The sequence below is a fragment of the Panthera tigris genome, chromosome B2 (genome assembly GCF_018350195.1).
Source record: "Panthera tigris isolate Pti1 chromosome B2, P.tigris_Pti1_mat1.1, whole genome shotgun sequence".
Lineage (NCBI taxonomy): Eukaryota > Metazoa > Chordata > Mammalia > Carnivora > Felidae > Panthera > Panthera tigris.
Window position 1 is genome coordinate 33591504 of NC_056664.1, and position 25141 is coordinate 33616644.

Consider the following 25141-nt stretch of genomic DNA (forward strand, 5'->3'; position numbering starts at 1 on the left):
ACACGACCCGTGGGGTCCCTGCTGCTAATTCAAGATTTTGTGCCTGGAAGAACTCTCAAGAGGGAACCATGTGTACAAACATGTATGTAGAACAGTGTTCTTCATGGCACTGTTGAGAATGAGAAGAGATTGGAAACTACGTACGTGACCACCAGGGGACTGGTTGAATAAATAAGGTGACATATCTTATCTATTAAAAAGAAAAAGAAAAAAAAAATGTCCTTATGAACTGTGGGAAGAACTCTAAGATGTATTACTAAATAGAGAAAACAAGATGCAGAGCAGCATATATAGACTGCCTTTGTCAGTGTGGGGGTAGAATACCTTCATATGTTTGCTTATATGTGGCTGGAACAGATCTAGAAGCACACTTGAGAAACTGGTTACACTGGTTCCCTGCGGGGAGGAGAGCCAGACAGCTGGGAGACAGGCACAGGGAGACTTCTCTGAATAACCTTTGTATCTTTTGAACTTTGAATCATGTGGATGTATGACTTGTCAAAAAATACAAGTAAAAAATTTTTTTCGACTTTAACTAGGTTTTTACTAGGTTGAATGGAGCTCTAAGAGGGGAAGTGGAAAGCACACGAACCTTTTATCGGGCATCTTCTGTGAGCCAGGCCTTTGGCTAGATGCTCTACGTAAGCTCTACTTTTAATCCACACGACAACCCTTCACAGGAGGCAGGACCCATCCCTGGTTTGTTTTTGTTTAATGTTTAATGTTTGTTTTTTAATGTTTTTGAGAGACAGAGACAGAGCACGAGTGGGGGAGGGGCAGGAAGAGAGGGAGACACAGAATCGGAAGCAGGCTCCAGGTTCTGAGCTATCAGCACAGAGCCTGACGGGGGGTGCGAACTCGTGAGATCATGACCTGAGCCGACGTCAGACGCTCAACCAACTGAGCCATCCAGGCGCCCCAAGACCCATCCCTGTTTTTGTAGAGTCAGCACTGAAGCTGGGAAAGCGTGAAAGTGCTTGCCTGTCCGTGCGGGTCTTTCCCACGCGGCACCAAGCTGCCTGTTAAAGGAGGCAGTTCTTGAAATATGCGGAGGCCAAAGAGAATGATGCATTAGGAAGGGAAGGAGGAAGACATTTTCTTCAAGGGACAGGGCAGACCTGCGGTGGCACTGCCCGCTTCCGTGCCTGCCTCTGGGCTGTGGGGCTGGTGAGCAGAGGCACACCTCCATTTGCTCCACAGGTCAGACGTGTTGTGTTTCCCTTGGCTTTTGCTGAGCTCAGGGATGGAGTTCACAGTGTGTGTTAAAAGGCAGTTTTCTGTGGCTGGAGGAAAATAGCCACAGCTCCCGGCTGCAAAGGGAAGGATGGTGTTTGTTCTGTGCTCTTCTGCCCGCTGTCAAATGTCTTTGTCTGCCAGCTGGAAGCTGGCTGGAGAGTTGTGTTTTGGAGGATTTTTTTGTTTTTGTTTTTGTTTTTGTTTTTGTTTTTGATTGTCAGACCCAGGCTCCTTACTTGCACTTAGAGGAAAAAGCATCCAAGCCCTGGTACAAAAGGTTCTCGTAACATTCTTTTCGGAAAAAGAGCCATGAATGAGCTCATTATCACTGCATCCCAAAAGAGGAGGAGAGGAAGAGAAGGTGTCCGCCTCCTTGCTGCCCTGTCTTGCCCCTGGCCAGGTTTCCTGGAGTGGGGGGCTTGGCTCTGGCTCAGGGTGACCAAAGCCAGATGGCTGGAACAGGTGGTCCATACAGGGGGCAATGCTGGAGACATCGGATGCTTTGAGACCAGCTCTCCCTGCTGTGGTCCAGAGGAAGGGTACATGTCTGCATCAAAAGATCCTCTCATCAGAGTTATACGCCTGCCTCACTTTCACTTCTAAGAGGTTCCTATGTTGAGGTTCTCTTCTTGTCTCAGTTCTAAAAATTGTCCTCATACCTCAGAGCTGGCAGGCAGCACCAATTATCTGTTGAATGCTTAGGACTTGCCAGGCACTGCTCTAGGCACTTGGGGTGTCACATGGAACCAAGCTGGCAAAGTCTCTACTCTCATGGAATTTAAATTCTGGTGTGAGCAGTGAAATGTGCCAGGTCTGGCCTGCTGTTGTCCAGTCTCTGCTGGGCTGGGGGAAGTGCTGCAGGAGGGATATATAAATGCCTTGGAAGGAAGACTTTTCGGCATTTCCAGCAGCTGAGCCCAGGTTGTTACCCACTCCCTCCTTTCGGAGCGCGTCTTTAGTCCCTGTTGGGCTGTGGCCACAGAAGGGCCTTTCTTGATATGAGCAGCAAAGAGTTCTGATCCCTTGCAGGTTGGCGCTTGGACCTTGGAATCATCTGGAAGAGACCTGGAGCACTCCCACACACACCAACTGCCCTGTGCACTGATAGTGAGCCGGCAATGTTTAACTGAAGCCTGACAGCCTCTCCTTTTTGTTCCTCTCTCTTCCGTTTCAGATTGAGAAAATCATGAGCTCTATTGGAGAAGGGATTGACTTTTCTCAGGAACAACAGAAGATCTCAGGTATCGTACCAAGCAGCCGCTTTCCCGTGGAACACAGACCTCTGGCTCCTTTCTGGCCCAGGTTTTTCCTCTGGCACAGAAGACAGACATTTGGTGGGTGAGAGAGGTCAGCCTCTGCCCGCGTCATGCTCCTGCAATTCAGACACGTATCTGTATGGCCCATCTAGCTGTTATTGTAGGGCAAGGGCTCTTCTTACACATTGGAGGGGAAACTGCATTTTAGGCCACCTATTGAGAAGGTTTTTTTTAAGTTAACAGTTGTCACTTGTCCAGAAGTATTTTTGTAAATGTAGGTTTTCTCCGATTGGTTTAAACTGGAGTGCACTCTGGCTTCGGTCTGTCCACTTTCCCAGGCAACTCTGGCACTTACCCCTCGTGAGAAAGTAGCTCTCGTTCGGCTGCTCCACAGCAGTGGCAGAGCGTTGGGTTGGCTCGGTGGTCTCAGACTGTTAGCCTGCATCACCTGGAGGGGTTGGCTTTGCTGTCCCTCCTTGTGTCTGTCTCTGCATTTTTCCATTTACTTAGTCACTCGTTTTTATCCTGGGTCACTGCTACTCTGGGCATTCTTTTCTTTTCAAAGCCCTAGGGGTGTGGTCAGCCTTGATTTCCTTTGTTGGAAGCAGGGAGCTAGAAAGGCCATATCTGAGCTGTTTTCCTTGATAACAGACCTGTGGTTGTATTACTTTCTTAGGTGAGGGGACATTTCTAAAGGTACCTGTTAGCTAGAGCAAGTCTCATGCCCCATCCCCCAAGCACCTGCAGACCTCCCTCTGCCACCAGAGCACCCGGGCCGAGTCAGTTCAGTGAGGCCTGGCCTCTCACCATCCCTGAGGAAATGCCTCTCCAGCTGGAGGGAAGGGCTTCCTCGCTCACTCAGGAGGCTGCATGCAGGACTGGCCTCTTAGCCCAGGTGACACTTCTGGTTCCTCTGGCCCTATCAGGGAGTCAGATGGGTGGGGACAAGTGTGCACACTGGGGGAAGGGAGCTGCTGAGGCTGTGGTGCTTGTGAAAGTTGCATGGGCTCTGGAGCCTCAGCCCCACGTTCAAATTCGGCTTCTGGATGTATGAGGGTCTTTGGCAAGTCCCTTAATCTCTCTGAGCCCCAGTTCCCTATCTACCTTTGGATAATAGTACCTACCTCATAGGTTTGTTGGGAATGACTAATATATACAAATACTTGAGCAGAAGAGGTAAATGGTAGATAGGCTCTTTTTTTGTCCATGAAATAATTACTTACCCGTATCAAAAAACCTAGGGAGGAGGGGCATCTGCTTGTCTCCCTCCACCACGTCTCCAATTGGGTTCCCAGAGCCACCTTCCAGCAGCCTTGTTTCCCTGGCTTTTAGCAAGAGAGGGCCCAGCTGGGTGTGGCCCATCGTAGTCATCAGTCTTGGATTACGCTGGGGTCTGCAGGGGTGGCTCTTCTGACTCAGCGTTTGTGGCTCTGTCTCCACGTGCTGGAGAACAGACAGACAGCCTCCCTCTCTGTTGTTGTGTGCAGCCTTCATCAAGAGTCAAGTGTTTGTTGGGAGTAGATGTTCAGTACTGAGACAAACACCATTACCGTTTTCCAAAACCGTGCTTGGGGGACAGCCAGGACTGGGATCGATAGCAGTCCGTTCGGTTGAAGCAGCTTTCTGCTTGCCTGTACCCCTGTATGTCCAAGGAATGCACGTGCTTGAGAGTTTGGGTCAGTATCTCAACTTTGATAAATCAGGAGATGTGGCAGCACCTTTGGAAAACACATTTCTGCAAGAGCCCTTCTCTTTGGAAGTGATGACACTGAGCTCTTTCCTGGCCCTGGTGGTCCCACCCACTAGTTCTTACCCCCACGAACCTGTGTGAGTGGTGAAAGTTGGCCTGGCTTCCCCCCTAGGTCACCGGGTCCCGACACACAGTCCTGTTTTAGCGCTGCTGAGTTGAACCATCTTCCATACAGCGGCGTAGGACCGTCTAGGGTGGGCACACGAGAACAGCCACCTGAACAGAGGGTGCCCCCACTCATGCTGCAGAGTCCCCAGCCTGCTATGTCTGCACTGCTGCCAGGCCATGAAGCATGGGGAAAGTAGACTCAGGTCTGCCCATGAGCTCTGTCTTCTATCTGACAGGTCAGGACGGGACTTTCCCCAGGACCTCAGGGAGCACCAGCCTTCAGCTCAGGCCAGAGCAGAATTCTTGCTTGTTTTGAATGGTCAGGTGTAGGGTTCAGATTGTCCTCAGGTTTCTGGATCTAGGAGAGACTTGGGCTCTGGGGTTGCCAGCCTGGGAGGAGGAGCAGGCCTTCCAGCAGGCAGCTGTTAACTAAGCACAGGATTGCTCAGCGTGACTGGTTTCACAGAGGATCGTGTTCTATAGGACAAGACCCAGTATGGAACTGGAGTCTTACTCTCGTCTTGGACCTTGGGACCCTGAGCTGCCAGCACTGGAGCTAGTTACCCGAATCCCCAACAGACAGGTTTCACAACTCATTCCACTCTGAGGAGTCCAGGGAGGGGAAGCCTTCCCACTGGCCCCGGCCACTCTGGCTGCTTTCCACAAAAGCCTGTCTGTGGAGCGCAAGAGATCATTTGCTTTCTTCTGCTAAAGCCAGCCGCTTTAGCTGTTGAATAGCCATTCAGTGCAGGCTCCTTCTGGGGCCTGATCTCCCTGCATACACAGCCCTTTCTTTGCCAGGACCGTCTTCATCCTGCTGAGCTATCGGTGTCCCCCAGCATGTTTAGAGGGTGACATGTGGTCCCTGGGTCTTTGTCTCTACATGTGACCTCTTCTGTCTTCACGGCTGTACTTGGGGTTTGGTCCCGGCTCCCCCTTTTCCTTGGTGCCTCCCCTCCCGTACCCTCCTCCTCTAGATAGCGAGGGGCCTGCTCTGGGCCTGGCGCTTCTCTCCGGGGCTCCGGCAGGCCCCAGGAGAAGTCCCTTCCCGAGTTGCTGAGTGTGCTTGCTCACCTGAGGAATATTAGGTATAATGTCTTTATTTGGTCACCTGTTTTTGTGACACCCCATGGCTTATTCTCTTGGCAGAGAGGCACGGTCTTTCTTACATGGTGAGCAGGGGGTCGCTTAACCTGTGGGCTGTGCCCTCAGGGCGGTGTCATTCCTCTGTCCCCTTCTCTGGCTGTCCGAGACACTGTTGGCCAAAACTATAGGAATGTGCCTTCTCTCTCCTTAATAAGCTGTTTCCAGCCCCTCGAGCTGCAGGTAGGGTTTCCCCGTCTCCGCCTTTCAGACGCATGTGTGTTGGCCGACAGGAGATGCTGGGGAGCCTGTCATTTTGCTGTGATGCTTGTGCTGCTGTGTCCTTCTCCCTCAGCGGAGGCAGCAGCGGCTTCTGCTCCGATGTCCGCTCCCTGATGTATTTTCCTGAGCGTGGAAGGGAGGAGGGTGGGGAGGGGAGAAGGGGAGGGCCAGACATTATGAGAGCGAGCGAGGGCTGTGGGGCCGGCAGCAGGCAGCGTGGAGCCCAGGAGCCTCCAGACAAAGCACTCTGCTGCGGTTCTGTGAGCGCACACATCCGCCGGCAGCAGGCAGGACCACAGCTGCCCGGCTGGGGGATTACAAGCAGGAATGAATCAGCAGCCAGGGACACTTGACTTCGTGAGCATACGAGAGCCCGCCGCCTAGGTTCCCTGGAGCAGACAGCCCCAGTCAAGGGCAGGGGACCCAGCGTCTCGGAGTGCTGCTGCAGCGTGCATCGGGAGGCCACCGGGTCCCTGACCACCAGCTGCTCTGCAGAGGACAGAGGAGGGGGAGCCTAGGACAGTGGGTCACCGGGGGCTCCCAGATAACCAAGCCAGTTGGCCTTGGCCTGCCTTGAAGGGCAGAAAGTGCCGAGAACAAGAGAATGACTTTCACCGTGTCAAGAGTTCTCTGGAGGTGATGTCTTTGTAGTTGGTTCTTTTTCCTCCCTTTCCCTTTTTTCCTTCTTTTATCATCTGTTCTTGCCCATGAGAACCAGAGAAGTAGGTGGGGGCTAGGCGCTCAGGTCGGCAGGGAGGGCTGAACTCTGTTCCTCCCCGCCCCGCCCCCCCGTCCGGCCGAGGAGCAGAGCAGATACATGTCGTCCCTTCCCTGCCGGCCCTCAGAGGAGAACATCAGGATCCGGAGACCCTGGGAAGACCGTTGCTGTCTGTGTCACTCAGCCAGAGAGAGCACAGCGCCGAATGTGAATAGACTTAAGCCGTCACAGCTCAGCTGACGGAGGACCGCTTCCCTTTTCCCTTTCTTTCATCGGGTCGGGTTTTGTCGTCTTTAGCCAAGAACTGGATCTGCCTGCCTGCTTTCCACCTGAGCAGGCAGGCGAGTCACAGGAACAGCCACTATCAGAAGAGGAAGATGAATGCCCAGCCCCGGCAAAAGAGCCCGGCCCGGGACAGCACCCTGGCGCGGGAGACGCCCCGCTCGCCGGCCGCCAGAGTCTAGCTGTGGACTGGGCCCCTGGCCCCGCTGGCCGTGCAGCCCGGGGGAGCGCGATGTCGCCGTCACAGCAGGGCCACACCTGAGCCCCATCCCCGGGCCCCGGGCCCCGGGCCCCGGCCTGTGCGCGGCACTCGGCCCCCTCTGCCTTGAGCCTCTGAGCACAAAGGGCCAGTGGCCATGGTTTGCTTATTCCGGGACTGCTGGGGGAAAACAAGTAAAAGTCTCTTTTCTCCCCCTGCCGGGTTCTGTGCTGCTTGTGTTGCATGTGCTGGGTCCCGTGAACAGCCGCCGCTGCTTCCCTCCCGGAGCCCTCGCTGTGTGCCTGTGCCCCTCAGCTGCATGAAGACGCGTGCTCTCTCCTGACCGGTTTGTGCTGCAAGGTCACAGGACTTGTCCCTCGCCCACCGCCCCGCGGGGGCTCCAGAAGTTGCATGGATGAGAGGAGCCCCCAGCCCCTCTAGTGCCCGTGGGAACAGACTTCCTGAAATACCTCAGTGTGAACGCTGACCTGTGGGCAGAGACCGTGCATGTGCCACCGCAGCCCTGGAGGAGCTCAGACTTGAGGGGGTGGGTGGGTGTGCGGCCCGGGCCCACCTGCCCTCGGCCTGCACCCGGAAGAGGAGCTGCGGGTCCTCTGCTCTCTGGTCTCTTGTACATAGTCTGGCTGCTTTATGGTAATGACCATGATGTGGCAGTGCCATCTGTCTTCCTCTGAGTGCCGCTGCTACCGCCTTAATGGGTTTTCCCTTTTCAAGCGTCTGCCGATTCCTCTCTCGTCAGGTTCGCGGACGCTGGAGCAGAGCGTCGGGGAGTGGCTGGAGGCGGTTGGGCTGCAGCAGTATGAGAGCAAGTTGCTTCTGAATGGCTTTGACGATGTCCGCTTTCTGGTAAGTGCCCGCAGGCCTCCTCGGGGGCGGGGTGCAGCTCGGCGGAGACGGAGACGCGCCTCTCTGGTCTCCCATGGGCCCTGCTGGAGTGCTAAACAGTGCGTAGCCCCGTATCCCAGCGAAGAGCTGAATGAAGTGACTCAGACATCCAGGAAGTCAGCCGACTATCATGTGCCTTCTTTCTAAACTCGGTCTCCCTCAACTCTGCTCCCAGAAACGGTTCTGTGGGGAGAGCTCTTTGCAAGTCTGCATCCCAAGAGGCAGGGTCCCTGACTGTAGACCTTTGCCCCTTACTGGTCTCCCTCTCAGACCTCAGACCATATGTCGTGCAGTGAAGCCTCAAGGCAGGTCTTGTTCAGGATCAGACGCCGGGAGTTTTGGTGGACAGGACAGCCAGGTCCCCTGTGATGACTTTCCACCCCATCTCTGTTGGATGCCAGAAGTTTCCTTTATTCCCCAGAATGGTGCCATCAAGCAGGTAGTTGCTGAAGCAGGGAGCCTGGTCCAGCAGGAAGGCCTCTTCCCTGCCCAGCCCAGCCCCTAGGGTGGGGAATGTGGCTGTGTAGCCTCATGGACTCATGACCTCAGAGATGACCCAGAGGAGAGGCTGAATTGGTGGTTGGAAGGATTGTTTGCTTTTCTGAGGTATAATTTTGTGTTGTCTTCCTATAAAGCACGAGGTGTTAAAGAAAAAGAAAAATCCGGGTGACTTTCCTCAGGCTCCCTGTGGAGTGGGCCTGGCTGGGGCCTTGGGCTTAGGATCCAGTGCATCTTCTTTCAGTCCAGAAAGTGGCTCGGGCACCCATGAGCATTCCTCTCCTGGAACCCCTCCAGGAGGTGGTGAGGTGAAGGGGCGGGGGTCAGTCGGCCCAGAGCTCCCGTCTCCAGTGTGGGTCCCTCTGGAGTTCCCACTAACGAGGCTGCATTTTGTGCCTACCGAATAGCAGCCTGCCCAGGGTGCTAGCCTGGAGCTGCCAGGAGGGACCCTGACTGGGACAGGCCCGCCTCACCTGGACCACCCTTCCAAAGCCAGCTTAGGGCCGTTACTTTTCAACTTTTAAAAGTCTTGGGTTTTTAAATAGCAATTTTTTTTCTTACATTAACTGAGTATATTTATGGTTCTTATAACCTAACCCCTGACTTACCATGTTCCTGGGGGAAGGCCTACAAACCCAGGGTAGAGGTGGTGGTTCAACCAGCGAGCTGGGGCACTTGGCCCCTGATGCTGAGTGTTGGGGGGCCTTCACTCTCCGAGCATACCCCTTCACCAGACTGGCTGGCAGGCAGGCAGGCAAGGAAGGCGGGCTGTCCCTTCCCTGTGCTTCAGTACTTTAGAGGCTGAGCTCTTAACTTCTCACCCCTCCTTCTTCTACTTTTGGAAATAGTAAGGTTCCCAACTGTTGAACATCAAGACTCCTTTAAAACTGTTTCCCTGCCCCTTCCTGTGCTCACACCCAGAAAGAAAGTAGCTAGGCGGGCATCTTGGTAAATCTGGCCCTGAGCCAAATGTCCATCCCGGAGGGTGCAGGGACTCTGCTAGACCACGTGTCTGTCTTTGGGGGAAGGACACTCATGGAGGGAGGCCAGCAGTTCAGTATTTCCAGGGCCCTCCAGGCTTCTCCTGTTGCCCTGGGTACGAGCTATTCCTCATCGCTGCTGTCTCAGTTCCAGCGGGGCGCTGGCAGGTGGAGTCTGTACAGGAAGGAATGCTGATCGCACCTCTCTTGAGCACATTACTTCCGGTAGCTAGAGTGGCCTGAGGAGCCATGCAGAGCATCCTGGGTAATTACATGTAAATTGCCAGATGGACTGTAAGGCTAATTGTTTTAGCAACCGGAAAAAAAGGAAAAAAACACACAAGAAAGGGCATTTTTATTGAGAAACATTCTTTTCGTTGCATATGGTATAATTTCCATCATGTTAGCTATGGTATATCTCCATGTAGTTTGGTTTTCAGTAGGTTGCAAATGTTTTTCTTCGTTGTGAAATGCCCTGGAAACTTCTACAAGATGCATGAGTAGCTTCCAGAGAGCTAAGCTCTCGAGGTAGGAGGAACATCTGGACACTAAGAGTGTTTCACAGACCAGGCACTGCTGTAGAATTTCCCTGTGACAGGGTCCAGCTCCTCCCTGTTGGGGTGGGAGGGACTTTGTCATCATGTGGTCTAATCACCTGTGCCTTCCCTTCCAGACAATCTCGGCCATCATACTTTGCAGCGACAGGGAATTCCACCACCTTACAAAGTAGTAGCCACTTGTTCTTTGCATTGCTCAGGCTTAGTCAAAGTCTGAGTCCTTGTGGACTTAAACCCTTTAGAAAACTGAAGACTTTCTGTCATGGCCTCTGGCATTTTATCTTGTCTAGGTCCAACATCCTCCTGTTCTGGGTTGTTCCTCCTATGATGTGATGACTGAGCTGGATAAGCACTGCACCTTGAACTTTATTCATACTCTCTTGCCTGCTGGCAGAAAGGGCCTTTGATTTGGAGGGGTCAGGGTCAGGACCGGGGCCGGGGCAGTGGGGGCTGCCACGCGCTCCCTAGGCTGATCGGGCTGACACCAGACCCTGGGAGACAGGGCCCAGGAATCTAGCTCCTGCCTCTGCCGGCCAGCCCACCACACTGGCTCGCTCATCACAGCCAGTTCCGTTTTTCACCGTAAGTCTTGTCCACAGGAAATGGGCTTTCTTAGGACAAGGGAGGAAATGCATTTAATCAGCACGGAAGGAAGGTAATTGGTGATTGGCAAGTTTGAAGCTCCAAGCGTGCTGGTGCAAGTCTCCATATCTGGGGACCGAGCCTGACCTCCCTTCACAGAGGTGGCAGTGGAGTCAGTGATGGTGCTCCACATGCTGGAGTGTTAGGTGGGTGTCAAAAAACTGTTTTTGAAGAATGTCTGATGTGGGCAGACGTTGAGTGAAGGAATCAAGACACAAAAATCCATAGGCAACATGATCTTAACTTTCAAAAAAGACAACATCTCTGCACAAGAGATACAAGGGAATAAGCCAGAACGTTTTCAGTGGTTATCTGAGGAGGGTTGTGGGTGGCTTTATTCTCTTATTTGGAACATAAGAGATTTTCTGCATTTCCTACAACGAATGGATCCAAAATCAGAAAAGCAAATAATGCAGGTGTCTTAAAGATCTTGATGGTCCAGCTGGGAAAACAAGGCACATAAAGCAATTAAAACAACCAAGCGGCCAAGTGTTAAGTACTATGGTGAGGCGTGTAGGTGCTGCAGGAGCACAGGGGAGGAGAACCTGCCTCCCCAGGCATGGACCCAGTGCCCGCGCTGAGCTGGCTCACAGCCCTGGGCATACTGCTGGTGAGGGCTCAGATGGGGCTGTGAGGCCCAGAGGGTGGAGACACTGCCAGTGAGGGGCAGGGCCGGGATGCTAGCCCAGATCTGTCCCAACTTTGAACTTCTGGGTTGCACTTGCTGTCTGAGGGTCTGTAGAGGCTGTGGGCTTGGAAAGACACAGGCAGAGGAAAGGCGAGTGTGGAGCCTGAGCCATCTGCGGTGAGTAAGGAGGCCAGTGTAGGGAGTGCAGTGAAGGGCAGGCCACTGGCTGGGCAGGAGGGGTGGGTTGGGCTCGACTGCAAGGGGCCTTGACAGCCACGCGATGGAAGGCCATCGGGTTGTTCATTGGGCAGAGAGGCCCTGGCGTCGGGGTGCACCTTAGATGGCAGGGCATGGTAGAGAGGGCGCGTGGTGGGTGCTGTGCTGGATGACAGACAAACGGAAAATGGAGACGAGTCTGGCAGCCAGCGGAGGATGGGTTAGACACAGACTGAGCCACAGGCCCGTCACCTCTTACAGCCAGCATCGTCACGGAGGCCTCTTGCTCCTCCCATCAATTTATTTCTCCACAGGCTTCCACCACATACGGATAGGCTCCTACTATTTTCCTGTCTGTTTCTGAGACCAGGCCACCTTGTTCCAGTGTGTTGGGGAGGGATGACCAGTGAAGAGGAGCAAGCCCTGAGAGAGCCGAGAGGCGTAGGCTTGGGGAGGAGGTCATTCTTTTTTGGCCTCCGTGACGTTTCCAGCCTGACCCCCAGACCCCGGAGCTTCTCTTCCTGTGTGCTCCCCGCGTTAGCTCCTCACTCCTTAGCCCCAGAGGCCGGCTTTCTGTCTGCAGTGGGGCCATGCCCTTGGGTTCCTACCCTGGCTTCCCAAGCTCCCTCCCTCTGCGTTCTTCTCTCTCAGGCTTCAAGGGGCCTCTCTGGCCTGGGCAGGGGTGCCCTGGCACTGCTGTCTGGATGCCTCCCTGCCTCGACTTCCTCTCCACTTGCCCTAGCCCCCTCTTCTCCCCACATAGCCCTCTAACTGCTAGAATTCTCTGCGCCCCAGAGTGAGGCAGGGCCTGAAAGGGAGGCTTCCTCAACTAGGGGCCTCGGAGGGTCAGTGGAGCCGGGCTTTAAAAGGAATACTCTTGGACAGTGTGGATCCTGCCTCCTGGACTGACTCAGTTCTGTGGTCACTTAACTCCTCGCGGGGTCCCAGGGCTTGACTGACATGCCACCAGATACTTCCTTGTCTCCGCTGGGCCCTTTTACCTTGAGACGAGGCAGGCTCACTCTGGGCCTCTTTCCAGGCCGTGTACCCTCTTGCTCTCCCTCTTCCTTTCTCTCTGCCAGATGGTGTGGAGTTCTCCGGGGTAGGGGTGACAGCAGCTGGAGTCCCACTGTGTTTGCCCCCACTTGTGTTCCTTGTGTGCTCTGTCCTTCTCCGGCCGCCTTTACAGTGGAAGAAACTGAGAACTGTTTTCACGTCTGTGAACTTAACTAACTGCCCTTGAAGATGTGTGCAGCAGGTGAACAGCTCCTGTTCTGTAGCTTCTGGCTACGGACATCTCAGTGTGAGCAGCAGCAGGGGGTTCTGTGCTGGCCCCTCAGAACGTCCGAGTGTTCACGTATTCCAACCCCCAGCAGTGTGCATGTGCAGGAAATGAGGCCTAGGGGGCAGGGCCCCGGGGTCCATGTGTCTCTGTCAGAGGCACAGACCTCCTCACACGCCACGTGTCAAAGTTCAGGTGTTCCCAGGCATCCCTGAAGCTCACCCGTGGACTCCTGGGGTCCACAGACACCACACTGAGGACTCTTGGACTCAGTCATTTGCCCAAGGTTGCCTCTCAAGCACACGGCTGAGCTGTCCTAGAAGCAAGTCTCCTAGGCCCAGAGTGGTGCCCCCACCTCCCACTCTAGTCCCACACCTGCTTGCCCAGGAACATGCTGTGTCTGGGCCTCGTGCTCAGTGTGTCCCCCCAAAGAAGGGGCCTGGGAGCCAGTGAGCTAGGCTAGTGCTACCTGGCATCACTTGCAGGTGCCCGTCTGGACCAGGCAGACCATTCCATCCGCCCCCTGTGTGTTGGGGGCCACTCGACTTCCAGAAGGCTGGAAAAAGCTGCTGGGAATCAGACCCCAGTGAGCTCTTGGCACTGAAGCCCTTCTGGCCCTGCAGCTGCCACCACCACGGGTCGGGGATGGTAGGTATCCCTGCCTCGTGTTCTCAGTGAAGTTGAGCAGCTTGCTGAGGCCACACTTAGACGTGAACTGGGGGGGGCAACGGCTCAAGAGAAAAGTTGAGGTTCTACTCACTTGCAGAGGGAATCAGGGAGTTGGGAGATGTGGGTTTCCCTCCAGGTCCCCTCATAAGATTTTGGGCAGGTTGTTCTGCGCCCCCATATGTCCCCCTGTCCCATGGCGTCTCACTTGACTGCCTACTTCATGGGGGCATAAGCTGTGAAGGGGACACACTGTTACCTGTGGTGATGCGTAACAGCGACTGAGACCGACTACAAACGTAAGAATGTAAGGCAGCAAGGCGGCATTTTCTCTGCAGTGGAGGCCAGGCGGCAACCGTGCTCTGTGGGAATCAGATTGGCCTTGTCCTCAGACCCACGAAGACATAAAGCTTGCTCTGGGTGGTCTTGGGACCGAGCCCTTTGACCCCAGGCTGACTTGGGCCTGGGTAACTTACGCTGTTTATTTGGGGGATGAATGAAGCACCTTGACCTCAGATAAGGCTCAGGTGTCCAGGGGCAGCGGACAGCAGATGGATGGAAGGATGCCGTGCTGGTACAGGGAGAATGGGAACACTGAGAACTGGCTCGGGAGGACAGGGGGCATAGGGGTGTTGTTTCCGTGAAACTGGGAGGCGAGTCCCGGACGCTTGTGCTGTTGCCGCAGCCTTGAGGACCCTTCTGAAGTTGGCGGGCGGAGGGGCCTCTGGCGTCAGAAACGGGACTTGGTAGCATTTGTGCTTCTTCCTCATCTTCTGTAGAACTGGTTGCATTTGTCACCTTCAAGTTCTGTCTCTCCAGGTGAGGGCAGGTCTGTGCTGCAGGGGGCAGGGGGTGACCAGGAGAGTAGCGGGTGTGGGTCAGGGCTGGGCCGCTCTTGTTGCTGAGGGTGTGGAGCTGGGGGAAGGTGCCCGTTTGGGAAGTGATGCGACACAGCCCCAGTCGGGAGGCAGCGGGGCCGGGCCAGACAGAGGCGAACAGAGAAACACGAGACTCATTGAGCACCTGGTCCCTGAGCGCTCAGCACCATGGGATTTGTTATTTAACCTGCGAAGCAGGAGGGCTTGATCCTATTTACAAGGTTCTAACTTTCTAAGAACCTGGAGCGGCGCAGTCGGGATTTGAACTCAGTTCTTACTCCAACGGGTTCTTTATGCCACAGCTGCCTTGCATGTGGTAGCTGGCACACGGAAAGCCCTCAGCCCCAGAAACGGTGAATGTCTGAGATGAAAGCGGCCACGCTGAATACAGAAATGAGGCCTGAGGGGCGGGCCAGGCAGAAAGTCTGGAAATCACTTCGGGGCAATGATAAACCTTCTTGGGAGGCCAGTCCAGCACCGCTCTGCCCAGGAGACCCTCTTCCACCAGACCGTACCCGCCTTTGTTTGAGTGGGGGCCGGATCCCAGAGGGGCGGACGTTTGGCCGTCACTGGGCCCAGAGGTGGATGCCCAGGTGCACTATCATCAAGCCTGCTTTCTCACATACTCCTGTGTTGCACGCACACCTTTCCCTGTGACATTTAACGGACTCTCGTGACCAGCTGCAGTGACTGCACACGCTCCAGTACATGGGCGCCCCGTGATTTAACCCGCCACTGGGCACTTTGGCTTCTCTGCCGCAGGCAGGCTTTGGCGGTTCCCAGGACACGTACCGGCCACAGCGATGGAGCCGTTCCGGGCACGGTCACCTGGGGCGCAGGTTGCCGAACACAGGGCCCTGGTCTGAGCCAGGCCTGCCTTCTGAGGCTGGGGTTGTACTAAGTAAGCACACGGGTACCTGCACAGGTGGACCAGGAGCGAGAGGGGGCGAGCAGACCCAAGCAGTCTGAGGCCCGAGGGGCCCGGCAGGGGAGAGCGGGAAGGATCTTTGGGAGGGGGGCAGAAAGTGAGTAGGAGGCGCAGGGCTTTGTTGCTCGCCGCGGCTACACCAGTCTGGGCTTCCCCCCCAGGCTGCCTGTGGGCCCTGCCCTCCTGAGAGGGCAAGGGCTGAGTTTGAGCGTGGTGGAGAATTTGCAGTGTTCGCGCTTCAGGGACTTAAACTGCTCGAACTGCTGGGTCCTGGATCCCCAGCTGACAGGAGGGGGAGCGGGTATGGCAGCCCTCGGAGAGCCCGGCTGACCTCACGGTCTGCCACGGAATCAGGGCCCCAGCAAAACAGTGACCAGAACGGGTGCCAGGGGTCCGCCCAGCGCCTCCGTGCTGAGGGCTTGTCTGCCTTGAGGAGGGACTGAAACATCCCTTGGGCTTGCGTCTCAGCGATGGGCCTAGGCTAGAGCCTCACCTCCCACCTGTCGGGGCTTGCTGGTGGCAGACCCCCTTTCTTGCCCTGAGTGCTACCCTGTGCCTCAGGAGGGGGGCAGAGCACCATGCCGTGCCTTCATGACAGGCTTGGGCTGGGGCTTCCGTAAATCGTTGATCCTCAGGTCTGGCATCAGCTTCCCAGGCCCCCCTCCAGTAAGCCGGGCTTGCACCTCTGCATCCTCAGACCCTTTGCCAGGGGCATGCTGAGCCCTGTATGCCTGGAAACAAGTCAGGAAGGGTGTTCAAATAGGGTGAAGTTCAAATGACTGCCCTCTCTCCGCTTTGGTTCTTCTCTGAGCTGGGAAAGAGGCAGCTCTGTAACCTGAATATGGCAGGGACAGGGCTACGTGACCTCAGGCAGGTCAGTCCTTTGCTGAACCTCAGCTTCCTTGTGACGAGAAGGATAGCTTCCCTCTGCCCTGAGCAGGACCAGCTAACTCCCTGGCACAGCCCTCCAGCCCAGGCCCACCTTCCCACTTCCATCTCCTGGAACCTCTCTCTGCTCCCAGGCAGGGTGGCTTTTGTCACAGCTGCCTGTACCTGTGCTGTTCCCTCAGTTGGGGAGCTCTTGACCCACTTCTCTGCCCTCTTCCCACCTCCCTGTGAAACTCCCTCTGGACCCCGCCATTGCTCCCCCCCAGCTCATACGTCCCTGGGGCTCCCCTTCCCCACCCCAGCACGTCCCCACCTCTCCCCAGACCTCATCCTCTTCCCTCGCAGAGGACTCCAAAAGACCACAATCACGGAGTCAGCAGCACTGGTTTTGGCTGTTCAGCCTCTTCTTTTTATATCCGTGTTGTTGCCTCCAAAGTATCCTTAGTCATTCAACAGATTTTTATTATGCGCGGACAACATGCCAGGCATTGCCCTAGATGCAGGTGGTGGCAAAGCCGTGAGTGAGACAGGCACCTCTGGCCCGTAACAGCCTCAGGACCCTCAGCCAGCAGCTCAGTGTTTTTCCCTTTGGCTGAGAAGCGTCCACTCCAATGTGCCACACTCCAAATGTTCCCTTCTTAGGTCTTTTCCACTATTTGCTGAATGAAGACATGCCCGACAGTTAAAGAAAATTCCAGCAAAATATTGACAAGTGTGATACCTCTCAGGATGCAAAAGGATCTTTCCTTCTCCTGAAGTCATATGGTCAGGAAGACTCTGAAGATATTCAGAGACCCCTGGAGGGCCAGAGAAAGCTAGAGAGAAAGGACTGGGGCCCTGCAACAGCCCTTTCCTCCACCTCCGCCAGGACTCTCCCCACGACTCCCAGAGGCAGTTCCTGCTGTCCGTGCTCCTTCCCTTCCCATGGCCCCTGTCTTCCCTCTGTCCACACATCCACTGAGCTACGCGCAGGATCTGGGCCTTGGAGACCCCGCTTAGCACCGACGCGCCCCTGTTGAAAGTGCCATCTTCTGCGCCCATTGGTGAGCCCAGTGACAGATACTGGTAGGAAGGAGAGGCCTTTCAAATAGATTGAGCTGAAGGAAAGTGAAAGTACCGCCACTTCTCGTTTGTGCCTTCTCAGGGAAGGACACCCAGGAATGATGGTGTATGATTGTGCAAGTCAGTCCAGGGGCACGCTTGCCCCAGCTGAGCTCTGATGGGCCGGCCTCTCCCTGAGTCAGCCTGTTCCTGGGCCCAGGGCTTGGGCTGTGTACGCAGAGGCCTGGGCCACATCCTGACCCTGCTTCTCCTTCACTGTGAGGCCTCGGCAGGCCTTCCCCTTCCCCTCACCCACTTCTAGGGGCCCACGCAGCGCTAAGAGTTGGGATTCTATACAGGTGGAAGCACTGCCCCGGCCCCGGAGGTGGAGGGCAAGGAGGCGGGAGGGAAGTTCTATGCAGGGACCCTAGTTCCAGAGCCCGAGCGTCCCCAGCCCTGGGACGGCTTCCCTGCTGCTGCTGGTAGGTACCTTCCACGCTTTGCTTTGTCTTCAACAGAGCCCACCTCCCTAAACAAGTAGAAGGAGCCTGGAGCGTGACTTTGGAGTTCGTCAGAGGGACGTTTAACTGTCCTTCTGCAGCTCACAAGCTCTGTGACCTCGCATATGTCACTCCTGCTCTCTGAGCCTCAGTTTCTTTGTGCAATGTGGGCAGTTCCTATCTCAAAGGTTTTTGGGCGGTTTTTTTCAAGCGATGAAGGCAAAGTCCCCGCACAGTGCCAGGACGTGGTCAGGACTCGGGTTCACTGGCATCTCTTCATGTCACCTCCCCCACAAAGACCAGCAGAACGTGCACTTACTGTGCATAATGACCCTGACGACCGCTTCTTGCTGCCCTCTTCCCTGGATGTGTAGAGAGCAGGATGTGGCCAAGAAGGTGGGATCCTGGCACCGCCACTGGCCGTGAAACCTGGTTCCTGGCCTGTAAAGTGAGGAGCCGTAGTCAACGCCTGCCAGCTGGTTGCAAGGAGAGAGGAACAGGACAGGGAATGGCTGAAGCAGAGCCCTGGACGGGGAGGCACTGGTACTCTGTCCCTCCTCTGTCCTCCTGTCCTGCCTTCCTCAGGGACTGAACCCAGTCAGGCTGAGTGTCGACTAGTTACATGTTTCAGATTTCTCCTAGAATTAGAAACTTTTTTCAAACCTAAGAAAACCGGGGCACTTGGGTGGCTCAGTCAGTTAAGCATCCAACTCTTGATTTCGGCTCAGGTCCGGTTTGTGAGTTCAAGTCCCATATCGGGCTCTGTGTTGATAGTGCGGCGTCTGCCTGGAATTCTCTGTCTCCCTCTCTCTGCCCCTCCCCTGCTCACACGCACGCTCTCTCTCTCCCTCTCTCGAAAATAAACAAACATATAAAAAATAAAATCTAAGAAATCTCTATTAACAGAAATGCTTAGGCTAATGAGCTGTTCTGCTTTCTTAGCTCCCTAATTGCTGGCTCGCAACAGGGCCTGGAAGATAGCAGCCCTCGGTATAAACATTAACGTGATAGAAGGTAAAGTAAAAAGTCTCTTTTCCCCCACAGCCTTTCTTGTGAAGATGGTTCCAAAAGGCAATGGTCCCTTCCTCCCTTTAGTAAAGAGGGTGTGGAAACTTCCAGAATGTTTCTTGCCTTTGAGGATTTGTAACACCTCGTAGTCACCACGCAGACTAATCCGAGAGGATGTAGGTGTGGCACGTGCAGGAAATGAGGAGACCCTGCCTGCACCCTGGACATGCTCTGGCAACTACCTGCTTTGATTTTCCGTCACATCCTTTACTTTGGTTTGGTTTACCTCTGCCTCTTTCTTCTCACTGCCGCATACAGCCCCCTAGTCCTCTTGACGGGTTAATGAAGGCCCTGTCTCCAGCTGGATCCGGTTTTCCCGGATGTCAGCCTTCAGTTCAGCTTTAATGTTGCCCTAAAAGTGTGTGAAGGGTTATGAGTAAATGCTGGGGATACGGTAGGATTTCAGAAACTCCCTGCAGTGCTGTCATCTCTGAGGTGCCCCGGTCAGTCCAGTGCGTGTCCTCACCAGGTGAGGACTCATCATCAGGCAGAGTCTGGGCAAGAGGCCACCTCTCTCTGCCTTTCCCGTCAGCACACCGTAGATGTGGGCCCAGAGGGACTGCAGGAACTCAGGGTGGTGACTCCTGACTTTGGGGTGACTCAGGAACTGGCCTCAGACCTGGAGAGGGTGGTACCCTTGTCGCATGGAGCCTTCTACAGGCCCAGGCCTCCCTGGTGCCCCTGCGAAGGGGTGTGTTCTGTCTGCAGCCTGAGCAGGAGAGCTTCCGGTCTGGCTTCAGAGCTCTCTCCCCGGGCTCTCTTGAGCCTTGGAAGGGGTCCTCTGCGGGGCAAAGGTTTTTGTCACCATGCACGGGCTCCGGGGGGGCTACTGTGCCAACATGCACCGTGGCTCAGGCACAAAGGCGAGACCGCCAGGTGAGGGTCTGCATGCGCTGGCCCGAGTTGCTTAAATAGAAATAGAAAGTCCAGAAAGAGTCCCAGAAACACACAAATTTAGGACACAGCAGAGGTCACTTCAGATTGGTAGAGAAAAGACAGTTCATTAACGAAATGGACAGCTTGCTGCCTAGGAAAAAAAATAACTGAATCCTGACTCTTGAACTTCACTTAAAAAAAATTGTAGATTAAAGATTTAATGGTAAAAATGAAACTAAAATTACAGGAAGAAAATATGCAAGAATTGTTTTTAAAAATCTTGAAGAGGGGAGGTCTTTCTCAGCCTGACAGAACTAAGAGAAGCTCTACGGGATATAGGTACAGACCAATAGATTTCTGCATGAACAAAGCCAACATGAAAGTCAAAAGAGAAGTGACAAACTGGAAAAAACGAATGTCTAACTATTTCCAGATAATAGGTTAATTTCCTTACTTTTATTTATTTTTGAGAGAGAAAAAACGCTTATCAGGGAGGGGCAGAGAGAGAGGGGAGAGAGAATCCCAAGCAGGCTCCACGCTGTCAGCACAGAGCCCAACGTAGGGCTTGAACCCACGAACCGTGAGATTATGACCTGAGCCCAGGTAGGATGCTTAACCGACTGAGCCATTCAGATGCCCTGATTTCCTTAGTTTTTAATGTATTTCTACAAGTCAAGTACAGAAAAGATCAGTACTTCCAGATATATATATATATAAAGATATAAAGGGATAATTGCTGGAAAAGGAGGTATGGATGTCCCCCACACATGTGGCCCCAGAGCGTATGGACAAGACAAGACAGCTGGGCTGAATCCTGGCTCCATGCTTACATATGTGTGACCCTGCAAGTTGTTCATGCTCTCTAGGCTCAGTCTCCTGAGCTATAAAGTGGGGGTAATGATAGTCCCTTTTATTAAATGGGTCACCAAGTCTAAAGCCTGTAGAACATGGAGTGGGGCAGGAATCACAATGTAAATACCTGATAGATAAGGAGCGCCTAGGGAGGCTCGGCTGGCTGAGCATCCAGCCATTGGTTTCAGCTCAGGTCATGATCCCAGCGTCGTGGAATCAAGCCCTACCTCGGGCTCCGCGCTGAGCAGAGAACCTGCTTAAGATTCTCTTTCTCTCTCTCCCGCTCACACACGCACACGTGCTCTCTCTCACTCAAGTAAAAAATAAAAATAAATAAATACTTGACAAAACCTGAAAAGGTGCTGAAGCTTCCCCTGTGAGTGGGATGCTTTTACAATAGGAAGTGTGCAGTGATAACCATTTCTCTGCAATTGTTGCCGACAGTGTGACAAATCTAGCACTCGCGTCATTGATGGGAATATAAATGTGTGTTAGACTTCCAAACACACATATCCTTTGACCAAGCAGTCTTTCTTGATAACTGTCCCAGAAATGATGCACATTTGGGGGTATTCATGCAGTACTGTTTGTAAAAGCTGGAATTGGAAATAGTCATCGTGCAGCAGGGACCTAGTTAAAATAATTTATAATATGTCCCTAACCTGGATGATCATGCGGCTTTTAAAAAAAGAGGCAGGTCTAAATATCCTGATGTGAAGCAATCTCCTGTATACCTGTAAAACGTACCTCGTTTTATTGTGCTCCGCTTTATTGCACTTAGAAGATCCTGCATTTTTTACAAACGGAAGAAGGTTTGTGGTAACCCTGCATCGATCAAGTCTGTCAGTGCCATGTTTCCAACAGCATTTGCTCACTTGGTGTGTCTGTGTCATATTTTGGCAATTCTTGCAATATTTCAAATTTTTTCTTTATTATTTTACGGTGATCTGTGATCAGTGATTGTAACTCACTGAAAGCTCAGATGATGGTTAACATTTTTTTTTTTAGCAGTTCTTTGTAATTAAGGTATGTACGTTTTTTAGACATAATGCTATTGTATACTTAATAGGCAATATAGCATAGTAAACATAACTTTGGTATGCCCTGAGAAACCAAAACATTCACTTTACTCACTTTATTGCTGTGGTCTGCAACCAAACACATGAGATCTCTGAGGTATGCCTGTATATTAAGTAGTAAGAGTAAGGTGTTGAACAAGATGTACAAGAATTCCGTTTGTGAGAGAAGGAAACTAGCCTCAGAGGGACATCCAGAAAAGTGGTACCAGTTGCCTCTGTGTTGGGGGGGGGGCGGGGTGCTGTGGCTGAAGGTGGGGCAGAATGCGCGAGTTTTCGTGGATCATAATCTGAAAAGACTTACCTGGTGACGCTACTGTGAGGCATAAAGCCTCATCATAGAGGTTGGGGACAGGGAGCAGCCAGGTCTTAGCCCCACCGCCAGATGTGTGGCCTCGGCAAGTTCCTGACCTCCCTGCCTCCTTTTCTGCATCCTTAACACGAGGATGAAAAGGATCCACCGCACAGGGGCGTGAGTGTGAACTGGTGTGTCCGGGTCACAAGCTCTGGGGCCTGTCATCTAGCAGGCAAGTGCACAGTGAGCGCCAGACCTCCCTCTCCTCCCCGTCAGGGGTCAGGTTCATGGCCCAACTCTGGCACCCCCCCAGCTCCCGGGGCCAGAAGACTTTCTCTGACATCTCTCCGCTTTGAGACTCCTCTCCTCCCCGGGTTGAGGCTGGTTCCTTGGCTGACCACCTGACGTGGCTGTCGCAGCCTTCGAGTTAGGAAAGCACGTCTGTGAGGAAGCTTGGGCTGGTCCACCCGCCCTTCACCTCGGATGGTTGTGGAACCCGCCCCCGAGAAGCGCGTGGACACAGAGTGGGGCCAGGGCTGTGCCTGGGCCTGGACATGCCGGACCCCGCCCCGGGTTCGGCTGTGGCCCGCGTCACTGCCCTGTGCACATTCGGAGCCCCGGCGCTGCCCAGCCCGCCGGGGGGCCGCTCGGGCGGGAGTGGGCCGTCTGGGCAGACTTGTGTGCTGTGCACCTCGGACTCCTGCCTACACAAGACTCTTGCTGCCTGGCCCGGCCTCCCTGGGGAGCTCGGGGTCTCCGTCCCTCTCAGCGCTCGTGCTAGAGGAGGGGCCGCGCAAGGCTGCCGTCAGCCACCCGTTCACGAGGACGCTCACGTGAACCTCTTCTGCTTCCAGGGGCCTAACGTGATGGAAGAGCAAGACCTGCGGGAGATTGGCATCAGTGACCCACAGCACCGGCGGAAGCTGCTCCAGGCGGCACGGTCCCTGCCCAAGGTGACCGCTGACAGCTCGGTGGCCTCGGCCTGTGCCGAGACAGGGCCCTGTCCCCGACGCCACCTGGACCCAGAATAGGGAAGGAGCTTGGCTCCAGGGCACGCAGATCGCCACAGGCTGTCTGTCTCTCATCTCGAGGGACACGGCGGGCAGCACAGAGGCCTGTTTACTTTCTTGCCAAGTCCCGGGGCCCGGAGACTCAGCAGAGACTAAGGACAGTTGGGGACCCGGTACAGGCTCTGGGGGGAGGCTCCAGACCCCTGCCCAGCACAGGAGCTGGTACCCACAGGTTTGGCCTGTCACCTGGAGCCTCTTGGGGTCTTTCCTGACTCACCGGAGACCAGGCCAGCCTGCACCGACCCCTGACGTCAGCCCCTCCCCAGGAAAGGCAGAGGGGTGCTCAGGGCAGCAGGGGAGGCAGTTTTTCCCTGGGGGAGCCAGGGGCTGGTAGGCCCAAGCCTCTCCCCCTCGACTATGGTGGTGCTAAGTCCAGGGTACCCAGAGCTGGGGAAGCATGAACAAGTCCCAGCAGTGGGGCCAGTGCCTACTTCACAGGAACATACCATGTTGTCCCACCAAGTCTGTGACCTTGTCATAGCTCAGTGGGAACCCCTCTGCAAACCTTTCTCCCATCGAGCTGTATCCACTAGGGCCGTCTTCCCCAACCCTGGAATGCTCCGGTGACCCCAGATGGGGGAGCCGGGACCAGAGCAGTGGTACAAAGGGCTGTGTGAAGGGAGGAGACTCTGGTCCTCTGGACTTTTGTCCCATGAGTGCTGAGATGTCAGTCCTACTGCCCCTTCTTGCCCCACAGGTGAAAGCTCTGGGCTATGACGGCAACAGCCCCCCATCAGTACCCTCCTGGCTGGACTCCCTCGGTCTGCAGGACTACGTCCATTCCTTCCTGTCGAGTGGCTACAGTTCCATTGACACTGTGAAAAACCTCTGGGAACTGGAGCTTGTCAACGTGAGTGTAGCCTCTGCTCAGGCCAGACCTGACCCACGAGGGTGCGGCCTGGGGCTGGGAGGAGAGCTACAGGCGTAGGTGTGGCCTGACCCCTCCTCTCACCCCTGCCCAGGTCCTGAAAGTCCACCTGCTCGGCCATCGCAAGCGCATCATCGCCTCCCTCGCAGACAGGCCCTATGAGGAGCCACCCCAGAAGCCCCCGCGGTTTTCCCAGCTGAGAGTGAGTTGGGGAGGGGTGGAAAGGGATCGGTGGGTGTTCTTCATATTGCTAGGAATTAAAGAGAATTCTTGAGAGATTCTTTAGAGACACTCTGATCTCTATAGTAGGGGAGTGAACGATCCTTCCCCTCTTGTTGTTGGACCAGTTCTGCCCCTGGGCCCAAGGAGCACAGAGCAGGAGTTGTTGGGCTGGTCATTTATCAATTACATGCCTCCCATCTACATCAGAAGCTTGACAGGGCCTATAATAAAGGATTCTGTTTAAATATATGTAGAAAGTAAAATGTTAGAAAAAGTAGCAAAGCAAATATCGAAATCCCAGCAGCTGCTGGTGACAGAGCCAGTGGGGCAGGCAGGGGGCAGGAGGAGCCCCCTTTCCAGCAGTCTGACGTGAACCTGAAACAAGACTTGAAATCCACAGCGGGACCTGTGCCCTCCCCAAGTCTTTGGAAGGAAAATTCCTGCACTTGGGGTGGGCTAGAGAACCTGTGGTTTTATTTATTTTTTTAATAAATTGTTTTTAATGTTTACTTATTTTGAGAGAGAGAGAGAGAGCGCACAAGCAGGAGGACAGAGAGAGAGGGAGACACAGAATCTGAAGCAGGCTCCGGGCTCTGAGCTGTCAGCACAGAGCCCGATGAACGGCTTGAACTCACGAACAGTGAGATCATGACCTGAGCTGAAGTCAGATACTTAACCGACTGAGCCACCCAGGTGCCCCTGATTTTATTTATTTTTAAATGTTTGTTTATTCTGAAAGAAAAAGCTCGCGGGCACGCCCACGTGAGCACAAGCAGGAGAGGGGCCGAGAGAGAGAATCTCAAGCAGGCTCCACACTCAGAGCAGTGCCTGACAAAGAGCTCGATCCCATGTCCCTAGGATCATGACCTGAGCCAAAACCAAGAGCCACCCAGGTGTCCTGAGAACTTGTGGTTTTAAAATCCTCATGGATGCTTTGTGCTGAAGCCAGATAATCCCTGACTACAGGTTAGACTCTGAGGGCCCACGCTGAGGTCTGGGACAGGCTCTGTTCCCAGACCTGTGAGACTGAGCCCCTGACGAGCACTGGGCCCCGAGCAGGGCCCTCCGAGCCTCAGCCCATGGACGGCAGCCTCGTGGCGTGGGCGTTACACAGGAGACCGGCCTGAGGAGCAATGCACAGCTGACATTCAGTCGTGAAGACCTGAGGAGACAGGGGCTCAGGGTGCTGACTGGCAGCGCTGTGTATTTTCTCAAAAAGAGCTTTGGATTTGGCCACGGGCCCCAGAGATCTTCAGTGAATTGTGACCGATGATTCCATCTTTGCTGAAT

General features: G+C 54.4%; 1 protein-coding gene across 8 annotated transcripts in view; it reads left to right on the forward strand.

The window, feature by feature from the left end:
• Nucleotides 1-25141, forward strand: part of ANKS1A (ankyrin repeat and sterile alpha motif domain containing 1A) — a 179071-nt gene that overhangs the window by 143241 nt on the left and 10689 nt on the right. For all 8 annotated transcript variants that reach the window (XM_042986161.1, XM_042986160.1, XM_042986163.1 and 5 more), the window contains 5 exons: nt 2411-2477; nt 7675-7781; nt 22546-22644; nt 23459-23611; nt 23724-23831. In XM_042986161.1, the coding sequence (XP_042842095.1) occupies nt 2411-2477; nt 7675-7781; nt 22546-22644; nt 23459-23611; nt 23724-23831 (534 nt within the window). The remainder of the gene's footprint in view (nt 1-2410; nt 2478-7674; nt 7782-22545; nt 22645-23458; nt 23612-23723; nt 23832-25141) is intronic.